Source organism: Dipodomys merriami, unplaced genomic scaffold (genome assembly GCF_024711535.1).
Source record: "Dipodomys merriami isolate MVZ:Mamm:240054 unplaced genomic scaffold, mDipMer1.0.p SCAF_3, whole genome shotgun sequence".
In the NCBI taxonomy this organism is placed as follows: domain Eukaryota; kingdom Metazoa; phylum Chordata; class Mammalia; order Rodentia; family Heteromyidae; genus Dipodomys; species Dipodomys merriami.
Window position 1 is genome coordinate 89,503,651 of NW_027204492.1, and position 20,787 is coordinate 89,524,437.

Here is a 20,787-nt window from a genome sequence, read left to right on the forward strand (position 1 = left end):
AAGCAACTCCTAATTGATCAAAGACCTTGAAGTCAAAGCAGACATCCTGAAAATATTACAGGCAGGAATAGGAGAGCCTCTAGGGCTCCTTGGCACAGGCTGAAATTTTCTTAATAAAGACCCAGTAACACAACAAATCAAAGAAAGGTTGGACAAATGGGATAGCATGAAGCCTCAGAGCTTCTGCATGGCAAAGGACATAGCTAGCAAGATCAATAGAAAGACAATGGATTGGGAGAAGATCTTCACTAGCCATACAATGGACAAGGGTCTCATGTCTCAAATATACTTAGAATCAAAAAATTAAATCCCCCAACAACAAACCCTCAAAGAAACAACTGCCCAATAAATAAATGGGCTAAGGAGTTAAAGAGAAACTTCTCTGAAGAGGAAATAAGAATGGCCAATAGACACATAAAGAAATGCTCAACTTCTCTAGCCATAAAAGAAGTGCAAATCAAGACAATATTGAGATTCCACCTCACCCCAGTTAGAATGGCTATAATCAAGAAATCTAACAACAACATATGCTGGAGGAGATGTGGCCAAAAGGGAACCCTACTGCATTGTTGGTGGGAGTGTAAACTTGTTCAACCACTTTTGGAAAGCAGTATGGAGGTTCCTCAAAAGACTCCACATAGAGCTCCCCTATGACCCAGCAATCCCACTTTTGGGCATTTACCTAAAGGATCACAAACAAGGCCATGCTAAAGCTACCAGCACAACTATGTTTATCACAGCACTATTTACCATAGGTAAGAATAGATTTCTTTTTACAAAGATGTATTAAATGGAAACCCAAACATATAAAATGATGAACAAGGAATGATTGTATTTGTCTCAGAACTGGAGAACTATCTCTTCTTTCTCTGGGGCACTTATGGAACTCAGGGGCTTCAAACTCATGGTCTGGTTATGTCCTACGCACAACCAGCAAGCTGAGAGAACATTTAATAACCTGGCTTAGAAAATTTTTGCATTATTATTAATTACCCCAACTAGACAAATTTAATCCTCAGAATCCATCTTTCTCTATCCCTTCTGTCTGTTAGGGCATTGCCAATGTTCCAGCCCCCAGCTTATGACATGCTCTTGGCATTGGGTGGATCCTGTCATCATTGCTGTTAGTAGCTATTGACTTAGGAAATTATGGAACTATAGTTCCATTACTTGGCTGTACATGTTTCTAACTCTTAGCTGTGGTAAATACATACATTTGAGGAGAATAATCAGTGACATGCTGGTTAACTGTTCTTTGGGAAAAAAATGGAAAGCTCTGGTTTTTTCTGTTTGCCAGTCTACATGGTGTGAGTACCCCAATCATGGCTAATTCCAAGAAGCCAACTGTTTAACACTGACTTGCAAAATTTCATATAAGTTAACCAGCACACCAATAAGTAATGAATAACTTAGATAGATAACTAAATCAGACTTCACAGTTATTTGAGTAGTGGGAAATCTTATAATAGGACATTGAATAAGGATGAATATTTCATGCTCTAAATGGCACACAAACAAACAAACAAAACCCCTAGCTTTGTGTATCTAGAATGAGGAAAATGTGGCTAAGCAAATTCTTATATAAGTAAAGTAGAACTGTGATGGCAGTTAGCTACAAGCTTATAATAATAGCCATTATTTGAGAATCTACTGTTATCCTTACAAGGACATTACAGGGACTTTTTTTTTTTTTTGGTCAGTCGTGGGGCTTAAACTCTGTGCTTGGCCGCTGTCCCTGAGCTCTCCACCTCAAGGTGAGCACTCTACCACTTGAGCCATAGCGCCACTTCCGGTTTTCTGGTGGTCAATTGGAGATAAGAGTCTCACGGACTTTCCTGCCCAGGCTGGCTTTGAACCCTGATCCTCAGATCTCAGTTTCATGAATAGTACAGGGACTTTTAAGTTGAAGGTTAGGCCAGGTTCTCTAAGAAGCACATATGGAACAGGATCATAAATGCAAGAAATTAATTTGGATATAAGGCTGGCGAAGGAAATTATAGAGGGAGCCAAAGGAAGCCTGAGGAGCTATCTCACTACAGTACTTCTGATCCTAGACTCCTCTCACAAATGGAATTTTAGGGAATTTTTGCAAAGCCAAGTCAAAGTTCCAAGTTGGAATAGCCTCTGTCTTTATAGGAATGAGACAGTCTTACTATCTCTCCCTTGTACACTCATTTGTTGGAAGCAGCCTGTGATTCGAATGATCTTTACACTCCTAAAGATGGACCTCAGAATATGGCAGATAGAGTCTTCCATCAGTTATGTTCCCTCAGTAGGTGACCTGAGAAGTACATTTTCATGGCTCCTCCACAATTTTTATCCCAGTTTTACCAATGAGATTTATAGAAGTGCACAGATGTTAAAACAAGCAAAAACAAAAACAAACCTCTTAAGCTAGTGGCTCATGTCTGAAATCCTAGCTACTCAGGAGACTGAGATCTGAGGATTGAAGTTCGAAGCTAGTCCAGGCACAAAAGTCCATGAGACTCTTTTTTTTGTTTTGTTTTGTTTTGTTTTGTTTTGTTTTGTTTTTGGGTCCAGTCATGGGGCCTGAACTCTGGGCCTGGGCGCTGTCCCTCAGCTCTTCAGCTCAAGGCTAGCGCTCTACCACTTGAGCCACAGCACCACTTCCAGCTTTTTTCTTTTTGCTTATGTGGTGCTGAGGAATTGAACCCAGGGCCTCATGCATGCAGGGCAAGCGCTCTACCACTGAGCCACCTTCCCAGCCCCTCCATGAGACTCTTATGTCCAGTAAACTACTCAGAAAAAGCCAGCTGTGGTGCTGTGATCAAATGGTAGAGCACTAGCCTTGAGCAAGAGAAGCTAAAAGACAGTACCTAAGTAAGCCCTGAGTTCAAGCTCAAGGACTGGCACAGACAAAAAAAAAAAGTCACCCCAAGCAGTCAAGTGATAGCCCAGATGGAATGCAGCTCTATTTGGCTCCAAAGACTTTGTTTTTCCACCATCTACAGTGTCTGAATATGGACAGAGGAAGGGGCTGGAGCTCCCCACAAAAGTTCCTGTGGTCTCAGGCTGTATTCATATATCTATAGATTTCAGTTCTATATCAGAAGGTACTGGAGTCCTTTGTTCAGCTGTGCTTGCTGTTTTAAAAGAGGTTAAAAAGTAATGCACAGAAATGAACATATAAAATGGTACCAATCTGGAAAGCATGCAATTACTAAAAGGAGCAAAAATATTTTACCTGTAGCAAAAAGAGACTTAAGAGGACCTCCCATAATTATCTTTCAACACTTAAAACATTCTCCTTTTTTAAAAGTGGGGTATCTTGCTCTTAATCTATATGTGAGATTAATTATGAACAAACCAGTGGAAATAAGTACAAGAAAGGAATTATTTAAGCATGCACCCAAAACTAGGAATCTCCTGATATCCCACACTTCCAGTATGTTGTAGGTCATATGGATCAGGCCCTTGCTTAGACTTTATTATATTAAGAAGAAAGGAAGGAAAAGGCTGGAATATCACTTTTTTACTTTAACATACTCACTTATGAATTCTTTTTAAAACTAACTATGCAGTATGAGTTTCATTATGCCATTTACATATGTGCATATTATATATGTGATGCAAAGTGCATTTATTTGATCATAGTAATTACCCGTTCATTTCCTCCTCCTCCTTTCTCTTATCCCTGAGTTTCTTTTTTTTATTTTCATGTCCTTTTTATTTTAGTAATTTATTTTATTTTTCCAAAATTCCACATTGTGTGTATATGTACATGTACATGGAATGTGAATTCATAGATAAGTTGTACAATCTAGTGTTTGAGGATAAAGTAACTAAAGACTAGTTAAATGTTTTTTGTTTTGTTTTGTGTCAGTCCTAGGGCTTGTGCTCAGGGCCTGGGAGCTGTCCCTAAGCTTTTTTTTTTTTTTTTTTTTTTTTTTTTTTGCTGCAGGCTAGTGCTCTACCACTTAAGCCACAGATCCAATTCCAGCTTTTTGGTGGTTAAGTGGAGATAAGAATTTTATAAACTTTGCTGCCGAGGCTGGCTTTGAACCATGATCCTCAGATCTTAGCCTCCTGAGAAGCTAAGATTACAGACATGAGCCACCAGCATCTGGCTATTAAGACTAATATTACCTATGGACTATTAAGACTAATGTTACCTATGGACACTTCTCTTTTGTTACAGGGAATGCTGGTGGGTTGTTCTTGAAAAGAAGTCGTGTTAAGAAGCCGGGTCAAGAAATCTTTAAAAGTGAACCATCAGAATATATCAAGGCTGAGGAGCTGTATGTTGGAACCACATTGAATGTGAATGGCTACCTGTTTCGTTTGCTCAATGCTGATGATTACACCTTCAACTACATGGAGCTCAATAAAGACAAGGTGAGATTTACTTTTTCTTGACTTGCCTCTCAGCCCTCTGCAGTGTATATTTTTCTTTTCGAATGGCCTTTTCTTCAGTATCTTGCCACTGGTTTTACATTGTGCATTCACACATGTGGGTATGAATAATGAATCTCTGTACTTGGCCACAGGTCCCATCTCAGAGGCCAGGTCCTTGTCTCCTCTGTTTACATGCTTGGCTCTCTGCTGCCCAGCATCACAGATTCCAGGCACAGGCAGGAGGCAGGCCTAGGGTTGAATCAAATTTCCTGGGTTTTCTGCTGACACTAACAATGTTTTCAGAAAGCAGTACATCAACTATAGGAAAGGAAGACAATCTGGTGCCACACACTGTGTCATCCCAGTTAATTGGCACAGGTCAACATGGAAGAACAAGACTGGAACAAAAAACCGCCCCCCCACCCAAAGGAAATCAGTAGCTGCTAGGTTTGCAAGTTCTCTTAACAGTGGCCACCTGAGGCCTAAATAAAGATTTAAGGAGAAATTGGCTACTGAGAGTTTGAAAAGTGTGTGTTGTGTGTGTGTGTGTGTGTGTGTGTGTGTGTGTGTGTGTGTGTGTGTGTGTGTGTGTGTGTGTTGTTTGTTTTGTAATGTAACCACTGTTTGGAATTCAGTAATTCCAGGGTGAACTTTTTAGTCTACCCCAGCCTTTCTGAACCCATTTGGGCCAGGCCTCCTTTTTATCTTAGTTATTGTTTGGCTAAAGTCTAACATTTATGCCTCCCCTGGACTGGGCTGCAATCCTCCTATTTATATTCCACTCCACAGTTAGGACGATAGGTGTGTATTGCCCTCCCATAACTGTTTTACTTAATTGGTTCAGATAAGGTCTCCTGAACTTAGAGGTACATTGGGAGAAAGGCCTTTGAAAGATTAGAAGGTGCAGGAGGATGCAGGGGATGGGTAGAACCTTCAGAGCACCATTCAGGTCTGATCCCTTGGGAAAGGAGAGGAGAATGAAGGACGAGTGAGTAGGGATTATTTCATCTGAGTAATGTTCCGAGAATGTCTCAGCCTGGTAGATGAGGAACCTTGAGCAAAGACTGCTCATCAGAGAGATCCTGAGTCACACAGAAGTGGTCCACTTTTACTCCCCTGCTGTGTTCGGTCATCAAATGGGAGATCCTGGGAAGAGAATAGGTTTGGCAGGTAGGAATATTACAGGTGAAGCCTGCATGGATCTGGAAGACTGTCTGCTCACAATGGTCTCCTCAGGGTCTCTCTTGATAGGAGGTTGAGCGGCACACTCCAGGGTTCTTACAGCGTATGTAATGTTAGAGTTTTAGGTTATCAAAAAACCACGGACCTGTAACTACATGAAACGCCAAACTCAGATGAGAAATTCCCTCTTGAGACAGTTTCTAGAGATTCATAGGCTTGGCTTAGAAAGTGGACTCTACACTTAATAGTTGAGACCTTAGCCATGTATATTTTAGGAGCATCAATATCCTCATATTTAAAATGAGTAACACCAGTGCCTGTTAGACAAAGTTGCAAGAAAGAGTATATATGAGGATGACGTGTGTGGAGTGCTTAGTTCGATGTGGCCATGGCAAGCCCAGTCATTGTAGCTGTTATAAGTTAAGGTTCTATTTCCAAACATAGTGAAACCATATTTTAATACAAAATATACAGATGGTCCTAAGTTAAAATTCAACTTGGTTTGTTCGACTTTACTATAATACGGAATTTTTGCGTTTTCATATTTTCTTGGGCAAACACTATGCAGTTGAATCCTCTCTTATAATATTGAACAGCATCAGGGAGCCCAAGCTCCCACTCAGCCCCATGATAATGAGGGAAAACTGCCCATGCTCTGCAATATGCTATGCTGCTAAACTAGGACATTTCTCTAGGTTATGAATATTCAGTATATATGTCTATTGTAAATTAACATTACTACATACAGTAAAACTAAATGTAGTAATATATAACTATATATGTATATATGTTTATATATAGTTATATATGCATATATAATTTTATATATAGTTGATACTATATATGTAGTTATATATGCATATATGACTATATATAAAGATAGGTATATAAAACCATACTATTACATATAGTATGTGGGTGTGGTTTGGCAGTGTTGGGGATGGAACTCAAGGCCCTGTATATGGCAGGCAAACAATCCACTGCTGAGCCAAAACCAAACCAAACCATCCCCAGCCCAAACCTAGTTTCAAGGTAGAAAGGACTTTTCTCATTTCATATGATAAAAGCATTATCTGGTATCATATCAGCATCCCAAGTGAAAATTATATTATCTTAAACTACTCTAAAGGATATTGCAAGCAAAAAAAGATTAATATATTCTTTAATATCATCCTGAGAAATTTTTCAACAGACCTAATAGATCTTATCATGGACGCAGATGAAAGGAAATGGAAAAAAAGAAAATGAATAGGGGCCTGTAGTAGATTCCAAACCAACTGATCATTTTTGAATGAAGAAAGGGAGCTTTATTTTAAATTACTGTCAATATATTTATTCTAAAATTTCATCTTTGCAGTTTTGATCTCTGATCTGTAATTGTTTTCAACCTTATACTTTACAGGATTGAATTATAAATGTTCTTATTCAACCAAGTATTCTTATTAACTTAAAAAAGTAATCACAGCTGGGCTCCAGTGACTAATAACTATAATCCTAGCTGCTCAGAAGGCTGAGATCTGAGGATTGTAGTTTGAAGCCAGCCTGGGCAGAGAAATCTGTGATACTGATATCCAGTTAACCTAAAAGCCAGAAGTAGAGGTATGGTTCAAGTGGTAGAACACTAGCCTTGAGCTGTAAAAGCTAAGGAACAGAATCCTGGCCCAGAGAGAAAAGCTAAGGAACAGCATCCTGGTCCTGAGTTCAAACCCTAGTATTGGTATGTACACATTCTCCCCGCCATCCCCCCCGCCCCTGAAGTAATCACAGGGTAGGTGGAAGGAACAATGGGCTGCCTAGAGAATGAATTAATGGAGTTTACAGTGCCTATGTGCATCGTTGACGCTCAACTTTCCTCTGATCACTGCATTGCTTAGTGGATAACAGTTACAGGGGTGCCATCCTAATGATCTGGAGAAAATGAGGGTGTATTTGTGAAATTTTGAAATCTCCATTCTCTCCATTATAGTCTGCCAAGATACTGGGCCAGTGTTTAAGGATTACAGGGAAGAGATTGAAGTGGAAGCAGAAATTATTTACTCATTTGGCCTCCTATTCCTTGAGCTCATTTCTCTCAGACCTAAGCTCTATGTTAATGTCAATTGTTCTAAAACTGGAATTCAACAGCTAACAAAGCAGTTTATGTTGATATCTATGAAAAGACATATCCAACTATATTTGGGTTCACTGTGTGAAAGTTTTTTTGATGGCTTTAAAGTATCTTTTCTACAAAGGAGGAGGTAACAATGCTTGATAGGAAATGTACACATTACCTTATTCATGTAACTGTAACTCCTCTGTACAATATCTTTACAATAAAAATATATATACTAAAAATATATTCTTTTTTTCTCCCTCTAGTATCCATTTAGCAACCTTGAATTAATCCTAAAAAAGTTGAAGGAAGTAGAACTGAAAGCAAAAGACATCAAGCAGGTATTTGCAGCTGCGGACCCTAAGCATACGAAGCTAGTGGATTATAATACATTCAGGTAAACTGTATTCTACTAATAATAATCTGTTTTACACTCAAGATTATCCAATTATCCAAAAAGCACAAGTGGCACTCTATTTCCTAGTGCTTTCTGATCAGTTGACTACGTGCTTTTTATTAGGAATTGGCATTTCTCTGTATTTTCATTACTTTGTGATCAAGTTTTGGCCATTAGTGTTTTAGAATATTAATTTTTTTTCTGGCAGTAGTAAGGTTTGAACACAGGTCCTTGTGCTTGATTTGCATGTGCTCTACCACTTAAGCCATGTCCCTAGTTAATATTATAGTAAAATTTATGCATTAATTTATAAGAGAAGTGTATATGCAGTCACAGAGAGACAAAAAGCACAGAAAGGCCATTGGTCATATCTTTTCAATCATGGTGTTGAAGGATCACGGGCATGACAGGAATGGTGCATCTGAGTGAAAAGGCAGGAGAGGCTAGGAGCACCCCTCCAAAATCTTGGCAACAAAAGAGGGACATCTCCCCTTGGAAGATCAAGTTTGAAAGGATAGTGAAAATCCTTACTGATTATCAGAGAAAAGGTGATATGTATTTATATATGTGTATGTTTGCTCATGCCTTTGTGTTGTGAAAGACAAGAGTGTAGGCATTGCATAGCTACTTAAGAGGCTGACATAGAAGGACTGTGGTTCAAAGCTAGCCGAGACAGGAAAGTCCTTGAGACTCTTATTTCCAATTAAACACCACAAAAGAGCTTGAAGTGGAGGTGGGGCTCAAGTGGTAGATCATCAACCTTGAGCAATAAAGCTAAGAGCAGTGCCTAAGCCCTGAGTTCAAGACCTACTACTTGTACACACAAAAAGAAAATAGGAGTTGCAGCAAGTAAGTAAATAAGTAATAAGTAATAAGACATATTATAAAAAAAGTCATGAACAATAAAGATTTTTCTCTAAAGTAAAGCTGATTTTGAGACTGTCCAGTGGCTGATTTAGGCAGATATCCAAGCAGAGGAAACACAAGGAAATTCAAATTCAGGGTCTTTTACAATTATGAGGCTTTTGAGCCTAAAAACAAAGCATTTGGCGTGTTTAGAGAATGTAAATTAAATCATGGATGGGAGACAAAGGGGACTTTCTCTTTAGGTTGAGAATTCTGGCTTCTGAGAACTATACTGGCTGAAAGCTATACAGTAAAATGGTCTTGATGTAGTCAAGATGTGGCTGAGAAATGATTAAGGAAGCCTAGATACAGGAAGGAGGGAAGTCTTTCCAATTTTGTGTCTACAATTGCTTGTTGCATCACTACCTGGTGGCCTGAGGCCTACCATGAGGCCCCAAATATCCTGAGAGTTCATTTGTTGTTTTAACAAAGCTCTTTTGTGTCTAAAATGTTTTTGTTTTTGAGAGAAGCAGTCAGAGGACATAGTTTTATTGTTTAGAATACCCAACCTTCTGGGATCAATAAGAATTTATACTTCTTTGTTATTGTTCATAGCCATATACATATGTGCATGTTGTTTTGGAATATAAATGGAGATAGAGCAAAGAGCAAAGATAATTATTCAGGCCTTGGATAATGGAAAGCACTGGAGGAGAAAACAAATTTACATCAGAAATGAGGGAGTGGTTTTGTTTTGTTATTTTGTACCCTTTCAGAAAAGCATCCATTAAAAAAATATTCTCAAGAAGCCTATTGGAAACATTTCAGTGAATTCATGGGGCTTTCGGGGAAGCACTTAAGCCATGCAGGATCTCCAAGGAGGAAAATTGCTGATCCTAACTGTGGGTGGGATAAGAGGTCCACTACATTGTGTGGTTGGAGGGCTGGCCTCAAGATACTGCATGCTCAGGAAGGAAAAGCATACCATTCCAGAAATTCTTTAAGAGGAAACCCAGCTCAGGTTATGCCCAACCTGAAAAAAAAATCACTCAATGGCTTTCTGTTGTCCTTACAAGAAAATCCAAACATTTGGCTGCAGCCAACAGGGCCTTGAGTAATGTGATTGCTTATATTTCAGTGTTATCATTTTTTGTCTAGTCCTATACTTAGGCCTCACTGGATGTCTTTTAAATTTTTGAACACATAATAATTAGGGTAGCATGAGAACCACATTAAGCTTTCTGTCAATGACCTAATTACCTCCCACTAGGCTCCACCTCTTAAAAGTTCCACCATACAAGCACCAGATTTCCAACACATCAGGAGACAAATCACATGTGGACCATAGGCATCTCTAAATGAAAGTACAGACTGAGAGTCATGTCTGGTGAGGCAGTGAGTCTCTCAGCTTGGGGTTCCTGTTGTATGCTTGGCCCATAAGTGTGGGTCCCTATACATTGTCTTTATTCTGCTCTTTTGCTTCTCACATACTTATCTGGATAAAGACAAAGGAATTACATAGCCAGTCATTTTCAGATCACCCCATAATTTAATCCTTTACCCCGTGCTTTTGCTAGCTAATGTTTTTCTATAGTTAGAGAGTGGTGGCACAAGGGCAGTAGTTCTTTCTTTTTTTAATTTATGTATATATGTGCACATGTATATATTCTGGCTCCCTTTTCTAGAACATAACCTCTGTGAGACTTTCTCTTGTTTTCTGTTTTAGTCTTAACATACTTATCATAATGCCTAGCAAATAGAGTGCTAATAAATATTAGTTAAGCAACTACACTTTAGCCCTTACTGCTTTGGCTATGACTCTACTATATTAGTTTGTCACTCTCAGACCTTCTTGTTGTTTTTATTGAAAAGTTGATAAGCAAGGGGTTACAATTACATAAGTTAGGCAATGAATACATTTTTTTCAATCATTGTCACCTATCCCTAATTATTTCCCACTTACCCTATTCCCCTCTCCCCCAGCTGTAATGTTCATATTCAACATAGTGTCAAGTGAGTAGCAGTGTTGCTTTGGCATATCCGTTGTCCTGCTGTTTCTGTGATTTCCTTTCCTTTCCATGTATTGCATAATCTTATATGCAAAATATGAGGTACAAAAACTAAGAGAAATAAAGAAAAAATAAAACAATAGAAAGAACAAACTACATATAGGGTCTAATAAGAATCTCTTGTTTCCATATATTGGAGTTCATGTTGATATGCGTCATTATATATGGTCTATGCCCTAAGCAGTTGGGTTATTGAGATGCCCTGTTAAGAATATTATGTACATATTCTAGTTCTTCTTCTTTGGTGGTTTTTTTTTTGCGGGGGGGGGGGTCAGTTGTGGGGCTTGAACTCTGGGCCTGGGCGCTGTCCCTGAGCACTTCAGCTTAAGGCTATCACTCTCCCATTTGAGCCACAGAGCCACTTCTGGTTTTATGGAGGTTAATTGGAGATAAGAGTCTCATGGACTTTCCTGCCTGGGCTGGCTTTGAACTTTGATCTTCAGATCTCAGCCTCCTGAGTAGCCAGGATTACAGGCATGAGCCACCAGCGCCCAACAATATTCTACTTCTTACAAACGAGGGAGATCATAAAACCTACTTTTCTTTGGGTCTAGCTTACTTCACTTAATATAATTTTTCCAAGTCTCTCCATTTCCTTATGAACGGAACAATGTTATTCTTTCTGATGGAAGCATAGAATTCCATTGTGCATATATACCACATTTTCTTGATCCATTCATTTACTGAGGGGCATCTGGGTTGGTTCCATATCTTAGCTATGGTAAATAATGCTGAAATAAACATAGTTGTGCTGGTAGCTTTAGGATGGTCTTGTTTGTGATCATTTGGGTAAATGCCCAAAAGTGGGATTGCTGGGTCATAGGGGAGCTCTATGTGGAGTCTCTTGAGGAACCTCCACACTGCTTTCCAGAGTGGTTGAACAAGTTTTTACTCCCACCAACAGTGTAGTAGCGTTCCCGTTTGGCCACATTGCCACCAGCATCTGTTGTTAGATTTCTAACTGGTGTAAGGTGGAATCTCAATGTTGTTTTGATTTGCATTTCTTTTATAGCCACAGATGTTGAACAATTCTTCATGTGTCTCTTGACCATTCCTATTTCCTCTTCAGAAAGGTCTCTCTTAAGGTCTTTAGCCCACTTTTTAATGGGGTGGTTGTTTCTTTTGGGGTTTGTTTTTGGGGAATTTAATTTCTTGAGCTGTAGGTATATTTTAAATATGAGGCCCTTGTCTATTGTATGGCTGGTGAAGATCTCCCAGTCTGTGGGGTTTCGATATATTTTGCTAACTATATCCTTTGCCATGCAGAAGCTCTGCAGTTCATGCAGTCCCATTTATCCAACCATTCTTTGATTTGTTGTGTTTCTGGGTCTTTATTAAGAAAGTTTTGACCTGTGCCTAGGAGCCCTAGTGTTTCTCTTATTCCTTCCTGTAATGTTTTCAGGGTGTCTGCTTTTACCTCGAGGTCTCTGATCCATTTGGAGTTGATTCTGGTGCAGTGTGATAGCTAAGGATCTGACTTTAGTTTTCTACACGTGTTTAGTCAATTCTGCCATTACCATTTATTGAAGAGGCTGTCTTTCTTCCATCTTATTTTTTGGCTCCCTTGTCAAATATTAGGTGGACATAGGTCTGCAGTTTTATTTCTGGGTTTTCAGATTTATTCCATTGTCAGACCTTTATCTTAAACTATAGACGTGGATGCATGAATATCTCAGGAGTTCTTTCTCTTTTGGATGTCCCTTATATATCCCTAAATAACTTTCCTTAAATTGACCTCATTTTCTTCTCACATAAAATTGCAGCTGAGGACTATATCCTTGTAATGATCACCGTATAATCTTTCAGGACTCAGGTCAGATGTCTGCCTTGCCTCTGCTATCCATCTCTCCTACCCAACCTTTGGATATGTACTTGTTTACTTATTTCAGAAAAAGTTCCTACTTTACATCTGCAGCATCCTTGAGGCAGTTGATTTTCTTTTGAGGCAGTTGATTTTTCTCTCCTGTTGCCTTGAACTCTGGATTGCTGCATAACTTTTTTTTCTTCTTCCTTTTCCTCCTCCTCCTCTTCTTCCTCCTCCTCTTCCCCTTCTTCCCTTTTCCCTCTTCCATCTTCCTCCTCCTCCTCCCTTCCTTCTCCTCTTTCTTCTTCTTCCTCTTCCTCCTATCCTGAAATTTGTCTAGAATGACCTTCCTAAAATCTGATCAGAACCATATGTCTCTGGCTTACTGGAGTCAGGGAAAGCTAAGACTGATCCTCACCAGCCAAGTGGCTTTCCTGCCTTTCACTCTTTTGTCCCTATATGCATCACTAAGGTATTTTTTATGCTCTGACACTCTGTAGGCTTCTACTCCTAAAATGTTCTCTTCTTAATGCATTCTCATTCTTTATGCATTTGAAATGCAAAGAAGTTCTAAAAAAGGCAAAAGTTAGATTACAGTGTGGATTTCTATACTTTATTTCTATGTCTCTGAGATTATATCTAGCTTGGGTATATGGCCCTCTTGGCATACACCTGGGGCCTCAGAGCCCAGACCTGTGTTATGCAAGCTGCAGGTAGCTCTTTCTTCTTTCCTGGAAAACCTTGAGGGCAGCAACTTATGAACTACCTCTGTGTCAGGTGCCAGGATGAATCATGAATCAATGTAGGGGCTTCCCTCAGATTTTTACTGCAGAGTAGACATGATGAAATGAAGGGACAGGCCAGGAAATAGGAAAGAATGGTTTTCTTTTGGGTGGTGAGAATTTCTATTTTGCTTTGTGGAGGTCACCAGTTCTGCTCTTAGTCTTGACCTTTTTCTCTGCAACCCTTTTTTCACTGTCAGATTCACCTAAGAGAATTACTGATTGGGATCAGAAAGTGCAAAAGGGCCTTTCTTAGAGTGAGGACAGATGTCTACAGAGAGCATTTCTGAGCCTGTGCTTGGCAGTGCTTAGAACTTTATGCAATTGGGTAAACAGGCAGGATAAGGATTTCTAGAGTGGATCTGGAACTCAAAACCACAGGCATCAACAATCTTCATGACATTATCTCAGAGAAGACATGGTCCATTCTTCCTTCTAGACATCATTTCAATTCTTGATGTGCCTTTCAAATGACAGTGGCCCTATGTAACTTGCATGCATTTTGGCCGACTCTTTGCTTATCTCTTCTTCTTGTTCCTACTTTTGAGAAAATCTCAGAGAGTTAAGACCATGACAGTTCGTCCTGTGTCTTCCAAAGCTCCTTCAGAGCACAGTGACTTCTTCGTCAGATCTCCCCCCCCGCCCCCACCCCCATTATTTGTCAGGTCAGTAGTTCTCTTGAGAAAATTTCTCAGTTATAAAACTAAAAGTCTTCCTGAAAGAGGTAGGATGCTACAAATAGACTATATTACTGGTTTTGGAGTTGGCAGGTCCATACCCAACTCTCTGCTCTCTCATTTACCAGCTTGGTAGCCTTGAGTAAGTTGTTGAATTATTTTTCACCTATGAAAGAAGTATAGTAATACCAACTACAAACAAATGTTCTGGTTAGTAGTAAACTTGGTACAGTTTATAAAGTCTGTACTGTGACTCACTGATTAGTGCATGGTAGATGATCAAGAAAATGAAAACCTTTATTCCAGTAGTTTTCAGTCTTATGCTTACAATAATAGTTAAGGTAATCTACATGCTGTTTTCAATATTCAAATAAGCTGGGGTCATTCAAAAATTCTTTAATAAATGAGATTACAAGTGAAATCCTTACAAAACTTGGGGGGACACTCAGAGAGAGAATAATGAACATCATCTATTTTTACTCAGGTTGTGAAACATTAATGGAACTTACCTTATTTTATTTCAAGGAAGCACATTGTAAATTTATCTAGGACAATTATTTATATACTTTTGCTATCCTGATTTGGAGTCTTGCCATGTAGCCTTGCTATCTAGTCTTGAATTTTGAATCTTCTTGCCTGAGCTTCCTGAGTGTTAAGATTTCAGGTGTGTATCACCTTGCCCAGTTGCTATTGGTGTTTTTATTGTAAGCTGTCCAACATCTTAAAAAGAGCCCCTAGTCTATGCATCTCTGAGCAGAGGCAAAACCAAAACCAAACAAATCCCCAAAGTAATCAAACATGAGCTGTTCATAAGAATCACATTTGCTGTCAGTATTTACAATATATTGCTGAGATGGGGTCCCTAGTATATATTTTTCAAAATGGCATTTTGAAGCTTCTAAAAAGCATTAAATATAAATAATGTGTTGCAAGAGAAAGAATGCTGGGCTGGAAATGGAAAAAAGATGGACATTTCTTAATTGTGTCACTGACTGCTGGTGTTGTTTGTACAGGTTAGTGCTTAGTTTTAAAAGCAAAATCCTCTCTGGATAGTTAAGCAGAAAAAGAATTTATTAAAAGAATCCTGGGTAGTTCACAGTATCTTTGGAAGAGTTGACGGAATAAGCTCTAGGATGAATTTTGGGAACAATGCCTAGGATGTGACTGTAGAACTTGTCTAAGAAATAATCTCTGGTACCACTACCACTATCCACAAGTCATTGCTATACTTTCCCTGCTTCCATGAACTTGATTTTATTGCAGCTGTCACTTACATTACTTTGGGCCACTTTAAGTTCTTTGTCAGCCCTAAGAGCTGAATGGCTCCAATATCACATGTGGTCCAGAGTGAGCTGGTTTTCTCCTTTTACTCCTTATTGAGGCAGATTGGATAGAAGTTCAAAAATTGAAATCTGGTATTTTTTGTTAATCTTAAAGTGTTGTACATAGGGGTTACCATTTCTTAAGTCAGGTAATGAATACAATTTTTGGGGACAAGTCACCCCTTCCTTCACTTTCCCTCAGTTTCCCCCTCTTGTCCTTGCCCACAAGTTGCACAGTTCATTTTCCAGTATCTACTAAGGACCAGACTGCATTTGTTCACTCTTACTCTCTCCATTTCTGCACCTCTTTGCTGCCCCCCCCTGCAAAAGATAAAATGCAATAACAACAATAACAACATGAAATCTGGTAAGTTTATTTTCTGTGGCTTTGCTTAATATTTTATTATTTATTTTTTTTGGGGGGGGTACGGTCGTGGGCCTGAACTCTGAGCCTGGGCGCTGCCCCTCAGCTCTTCAGCTCAAGGCTAGCGCTCTACCACTTGAGCCACAGCGCCACTTCCAGCTTTTTTTTTTGCTTATGGGTGCTGAGGAATTGAACCCAGGGCCTCATGCATGCAGGGCAAGTGCTTTACCACTGAGCCACCTTCCCAGCCCCTTGCTTAATATTTTAAAAGCAGTAGTGTTAACACACAAAAATGTACACATCTGATGCCTCTTAGGAAATAGGAATAGTGCTTCATTTACTCATGACAGTAATCAGCTAGGGGTGAGTACACCTACCCTCCTTAGATAGTACTGCTTCTCTTCAGTTCTCTCAGTCTCCATTTCTTTATTGTTTTATAGCAGGACTGTGATTAGATCATTAGAAGGACCCCTTCCAGCCGTAAAATTCTTTCATTTTGTTACCCTAGCTATTATTGAAATAGACATGTAGGAATTACTGTGTTGATAGCCCCAGATAGATTTAAAAACTAATTTTTAAATTAGAAACCAATTTTGAGTGTGCACTTAGAAAATTCAAAATAATCAATATGAATGTAGAACCTATAGAGAGGGTTTTGAGAAACAATATTTTTAAAAAACTATGTATATATATATGTATATGTGAAAAGACATTAACTTTTCTTTGTACCACCAGTACCAAATTCCAAAATGTTATTATTCATTGTAGCCAAAAAGACGAAATCCCTGACAATAAGCTGGACAAAAATGTGTAAGAATAAAATGATTATAATTTAAATCTGTGAATTTTCTGAATGGGAAGCCAATTTTGTGGAAGTGGTAATCCAAATTAATCTGTAGATTTGAAAAAAACCCAAAGTTGATTTTGTTGTTGCTTCTGTTAAGTTTGCTGTCATTTCCCAGAGTTGGGGTGAGAAATTGACTCATTATGAAGATTTGTTGGAAACGGTGATTGAAAATAGCCAAGAAAAGATTGCAAGGAAGAACATTAAAGTTTAAATAGTAGAAATATATATAATTATCAGATATTTTAAAATGTTTTCTAGCTAAAGAACAAACAAAAGGATCATCAAAAGAGCATATGGAGTGGTTTTTATGGATTTCAGTATGGGATATGGAGAATATTTCAAATCAGTGGACAAAGAATGGGTTAGTAATGGAGGTACTGGTGACAGAAAATGTTTTATACATTTTTATTTTGTTATGGGGTGAAAAATGTCCCAAATTTTCCATAAATCATCTTTTTTTGACTTGAGGAAAAGTTTTATCTTTCCCTATTATAAAAGATATAATATGCAGATCAGAGGCAGACTGAGAGAAAATGTTTACAACCATGAAAAAGGACTAACATTAAGGATTTATGAGAATTATAAAATCAAGAAATAAAAATTGGTGACAGACTACAGTGTGTGCCCACATGTGGAAGTATGCCTGGTCTGTGCCCACACAAAGACTGATTACATCAGCAAGGGCCACTGCCATGGTTTCCTCCAGCATGCCCTACATCTGCCTCTCCTACACAGATCTTCAGTGCTATGTGTTTATTGTGCTTAGTCCTCATTTCATCATAACTTCTGGAAATACTCTCCATTAATAAAATGTAAATGTAAAAAAAAATTGGTGACAGATGAGAAGAGACAATTCACAGAAAAAAAGCACAATAGCCTTTGCTTTTTATTAATTGGTAATTAATTGTGGCACTATTGTGACAGCTTATGAAACAAGCTGGTTACAAGTATTTAGTAGGGGATGATTTTATTTTGATTTTTTAAAAAAAAGAACAACATTAAAAGCTGGGCATTGGTGGCTCACACCTATAATCTTAGCTACTCAGGAGGCCGAGATCTGAAGATCCTTGTTTGAAGCCAGCCCAAACAGGAAGGCTTTCCAATTGATCACCAAAAAGCCAGAAGTGGAGGTATGGCTCACGTGGTAGAACATCAGCCTTGAGCTAAAAAGACAAGTGAGAGTTCTAGGCCTTGAGTTCAAGCCCCAATACTGGCATATAAAAATATTTTTTTCCTCAATCTTTGCAAGAATTTCTTTGCGATCTTGATGGGTATTGAATTGAATTTGTAGACTGCCATTGGTAAATTGCCATTTTCATCATATTAATTTTGCCAATCAATAAGCATAGAAAGTCTTTCCACCTCCTAGTGTCTTTTCAAGTTCTTTTTTCAAAGTTTCATAAATTTTTTTGTTTTGTTGTGGTTCTTCACTTCTTCGATGAGGTTTATTTGTGGGTATTTTTAAGGCTATTATTAATGTAATAGTTTCCCTTTCCATTTGCTCTTTTTTTTTTTTTTTTGCCAATTGTGGGACTTGAACTCAGGGCCTGAGCGCTGTCCCTGTTCAAGGCTAGCAGCACTCTACAACTTTGAGCCACAGCGCCACTTTCAGTTTTCTGGTGGTTAATTGGAAATAAGAGTCTCGTACTTTCCTGCCTGGGCTGGCTTTGCACTGCAATCCTCAGTTTTCAGTCTCCTGAGTAGCTAGGATTGCAGGCATGAGCCATCAGTGTCTGGCCCATTTGCTCATTTGATATGCAGAAAAACTATTGTTTTTATGTGTTGATTTTATATCCTGCTACTTTGTCAAAGGTACTTATTAGCTTTAGGATTTTTAGGATGGAGTCTCTATGTTCCCTTAGAAATAAAATCATGTTATCAGCACATAAGGATAGTTTGACTTCTTTCCTATTTGGATCCCTTGTATAACTTTCTCTTGCCTTAGTGTTCTGGCTAAGAATTCCAGTACTATATCAATAAAAGTGTGTAAGTGGACATGCTTATCTTGTTTTTTTATTTTAGAGGAAATGGTTTCAGTCTTTTTATTTTTTATTTTAAATAGTTTTTTTACTGTGAAAATACTATATAGAGGGGTTACAATTACACGAGCAAGGTAATAAGTACATTTCTTATCAAGCATTGTTGCCTCCTCCTTTGTTTTTCCCCTACCATCCCTGCCCTCCCATCTCCACGACTACACTCCCCAAACCACTGCCCAGCCCCGGCCAAAGTTGTAAAGTTCATTTTTCAACATAGCATTTTGTACATCTCATTGTTGCAATGGGTCCACCTGTATCCCTATTTAAACAATTTGGTTTTTTTCCCTTCCCCTCCCCAAATTATACCAACATCAAATACAGTGAAAACAGGGGTTATACTGTGGGGGAGGGACATATAAAGAAACTAAACAATCACCTTATAAATATTGTTAGAAACAATAGCAAGAAAGAAAATATGATGTTGGAGATAGTTTTGCCATATATAGCTTTTATTATTGAGATATGGTTCTTCTATGCCTAGTTGCGCCACAGTTTTTACCATAAAATGATGTTGGACTTTGTCAAAGATTTTTTTCTTCATCTGTTGAGATAATCATAAGATAATTCTTCTTGCTTGTTTATTTGCTGTGTTATGTTTATTGATGCATGTATGTTGAACCAGCCTTACATTCCTGGAATTAAACTAACTTGATCATGGTGCATGATTTTTTGATTAGTTGTTGAATTCAGTTAACATGGATATTATTGAGGAGTTTTATATCTTATGTTCATGAAAAAGATTGGCCTATAATTCTGACCAAAAGGATAAATCATCCAAATCAATAAAAGTAGGGACAGAAGAGGGGAAATCTCAACAAATGCAAGTGGAATCCAGTTTTTTTTAATGAAGAAAACTTTTTCAAACCTGTACTCAAATAAACTGGAAATCTAGTACAAATGGATGCATTCCTAGATAACTACACGCTTCCAAAATTAAGCCAAGTGGATAATATAAACCAATTAAACAAATCTCTAATAGGCAATGAAATTGAAATAGAAATAATCTCCTGACAAAGAAAATCTCAGGGCCTTACAGATTCACAGTTGAATTATATAAGACCTTTAAAGAAGAAATGATGCTAATGCTTCTTAAACTTTTCTATGAAACAGAAATGGAAAGATCACTACCAAACTCATTCTTCGATACTAGCATTACTAAACCAGACCAAGGGTACAGCTAAAAAAAGGGATCTATAGACCAATCTTATTCATTCTTGTTTCTTTATTTGATATATTTTGTGTTATCTTCCTGGAAACCTCTTTAAAATTCTCATCTAGTTTACTAATTAATGTATATTCCATCTCTTTAAGTGCCATTTAGTTGACATATACATGGAATATGCTCATGCATGTGTCTCTTCTTTTCCGTAGCATTTCATATTTTTCTTATGGCTTCTCTATGCTTTATCTCTTTAATAAATTGTTACATGTTTGGTCTGTTGTCTCCATTTCAAGAGAAACTACTAATGCTCCTGTAATATCTCCCGACTCTCACTCCTAGAGCCTTGTTTCCTTTTATATTTTATGAGATTTTCTGAAACTGAACTTTCTTCTTCCACTGTAGTGTTCTGTTGTTGCTTAGGTTGGCCTTTCAGAGCAGTTTATTTAAAAAGTCTTTTATTTTGAACTAATTGTAGACTTACAGGTTTTCAAAATAGTACAGAGTTCCCATAGATCCCTCCCCAACTTCTCCTAATGTTAACATCTTACCATAGTGTAATTATCAAAACAAGGAAATTAACTTTGAGACAATATTGTAAACCAAAAATTTTATTTGAAGTTCACTGATTTTTCCACTAAGGTCCTTTTTCTGTTCCAGGATCTTATCCAGGATCCCACTCATCATTTAGTCATTGTTTATTCTTAGTCTTCTGCAGTCTGTAACAGTTCCTTAAACTTGCCTTGTTTTTTATGATCTTGATTGTAATGTCCCTCATTTTGGATTTGTCTCATGGTTTCTCATGGTTCGATTTAGATTATGATTTTTTTTGGCATGAACACACAAAATGA

General features: G+C 38.1%; 1 protein-coding gene across 3 annotated transcripts in view; it reads left to right on the forward strand.

The window, feature by feature from the left end:
* The window catches only part of Efhc2 (EF-hand domain containing 2), a 198,535-nt gene that overhangs the window by 131,474 nt on the left and 46,274 nt on the right, over positions 1-20,787 (forward strand). For all 3 annotated transcript variants that reach the window (XM_070039203.1, XM_070039204.1, XM_070039202.1), the window contains 2 exons: positions 4,160-4,356; positions 7,897-8,027. In XM_070039203.1, coding sequence (XP_069895304.1) covers positions 4,160-4,356; positions 7,897-8,027 — 328 coding nt within the window. The remainder of the gene's footprint in view (positions 1-4,159; positions 4,357-7,896; positions 8,028-20,787) is intronic.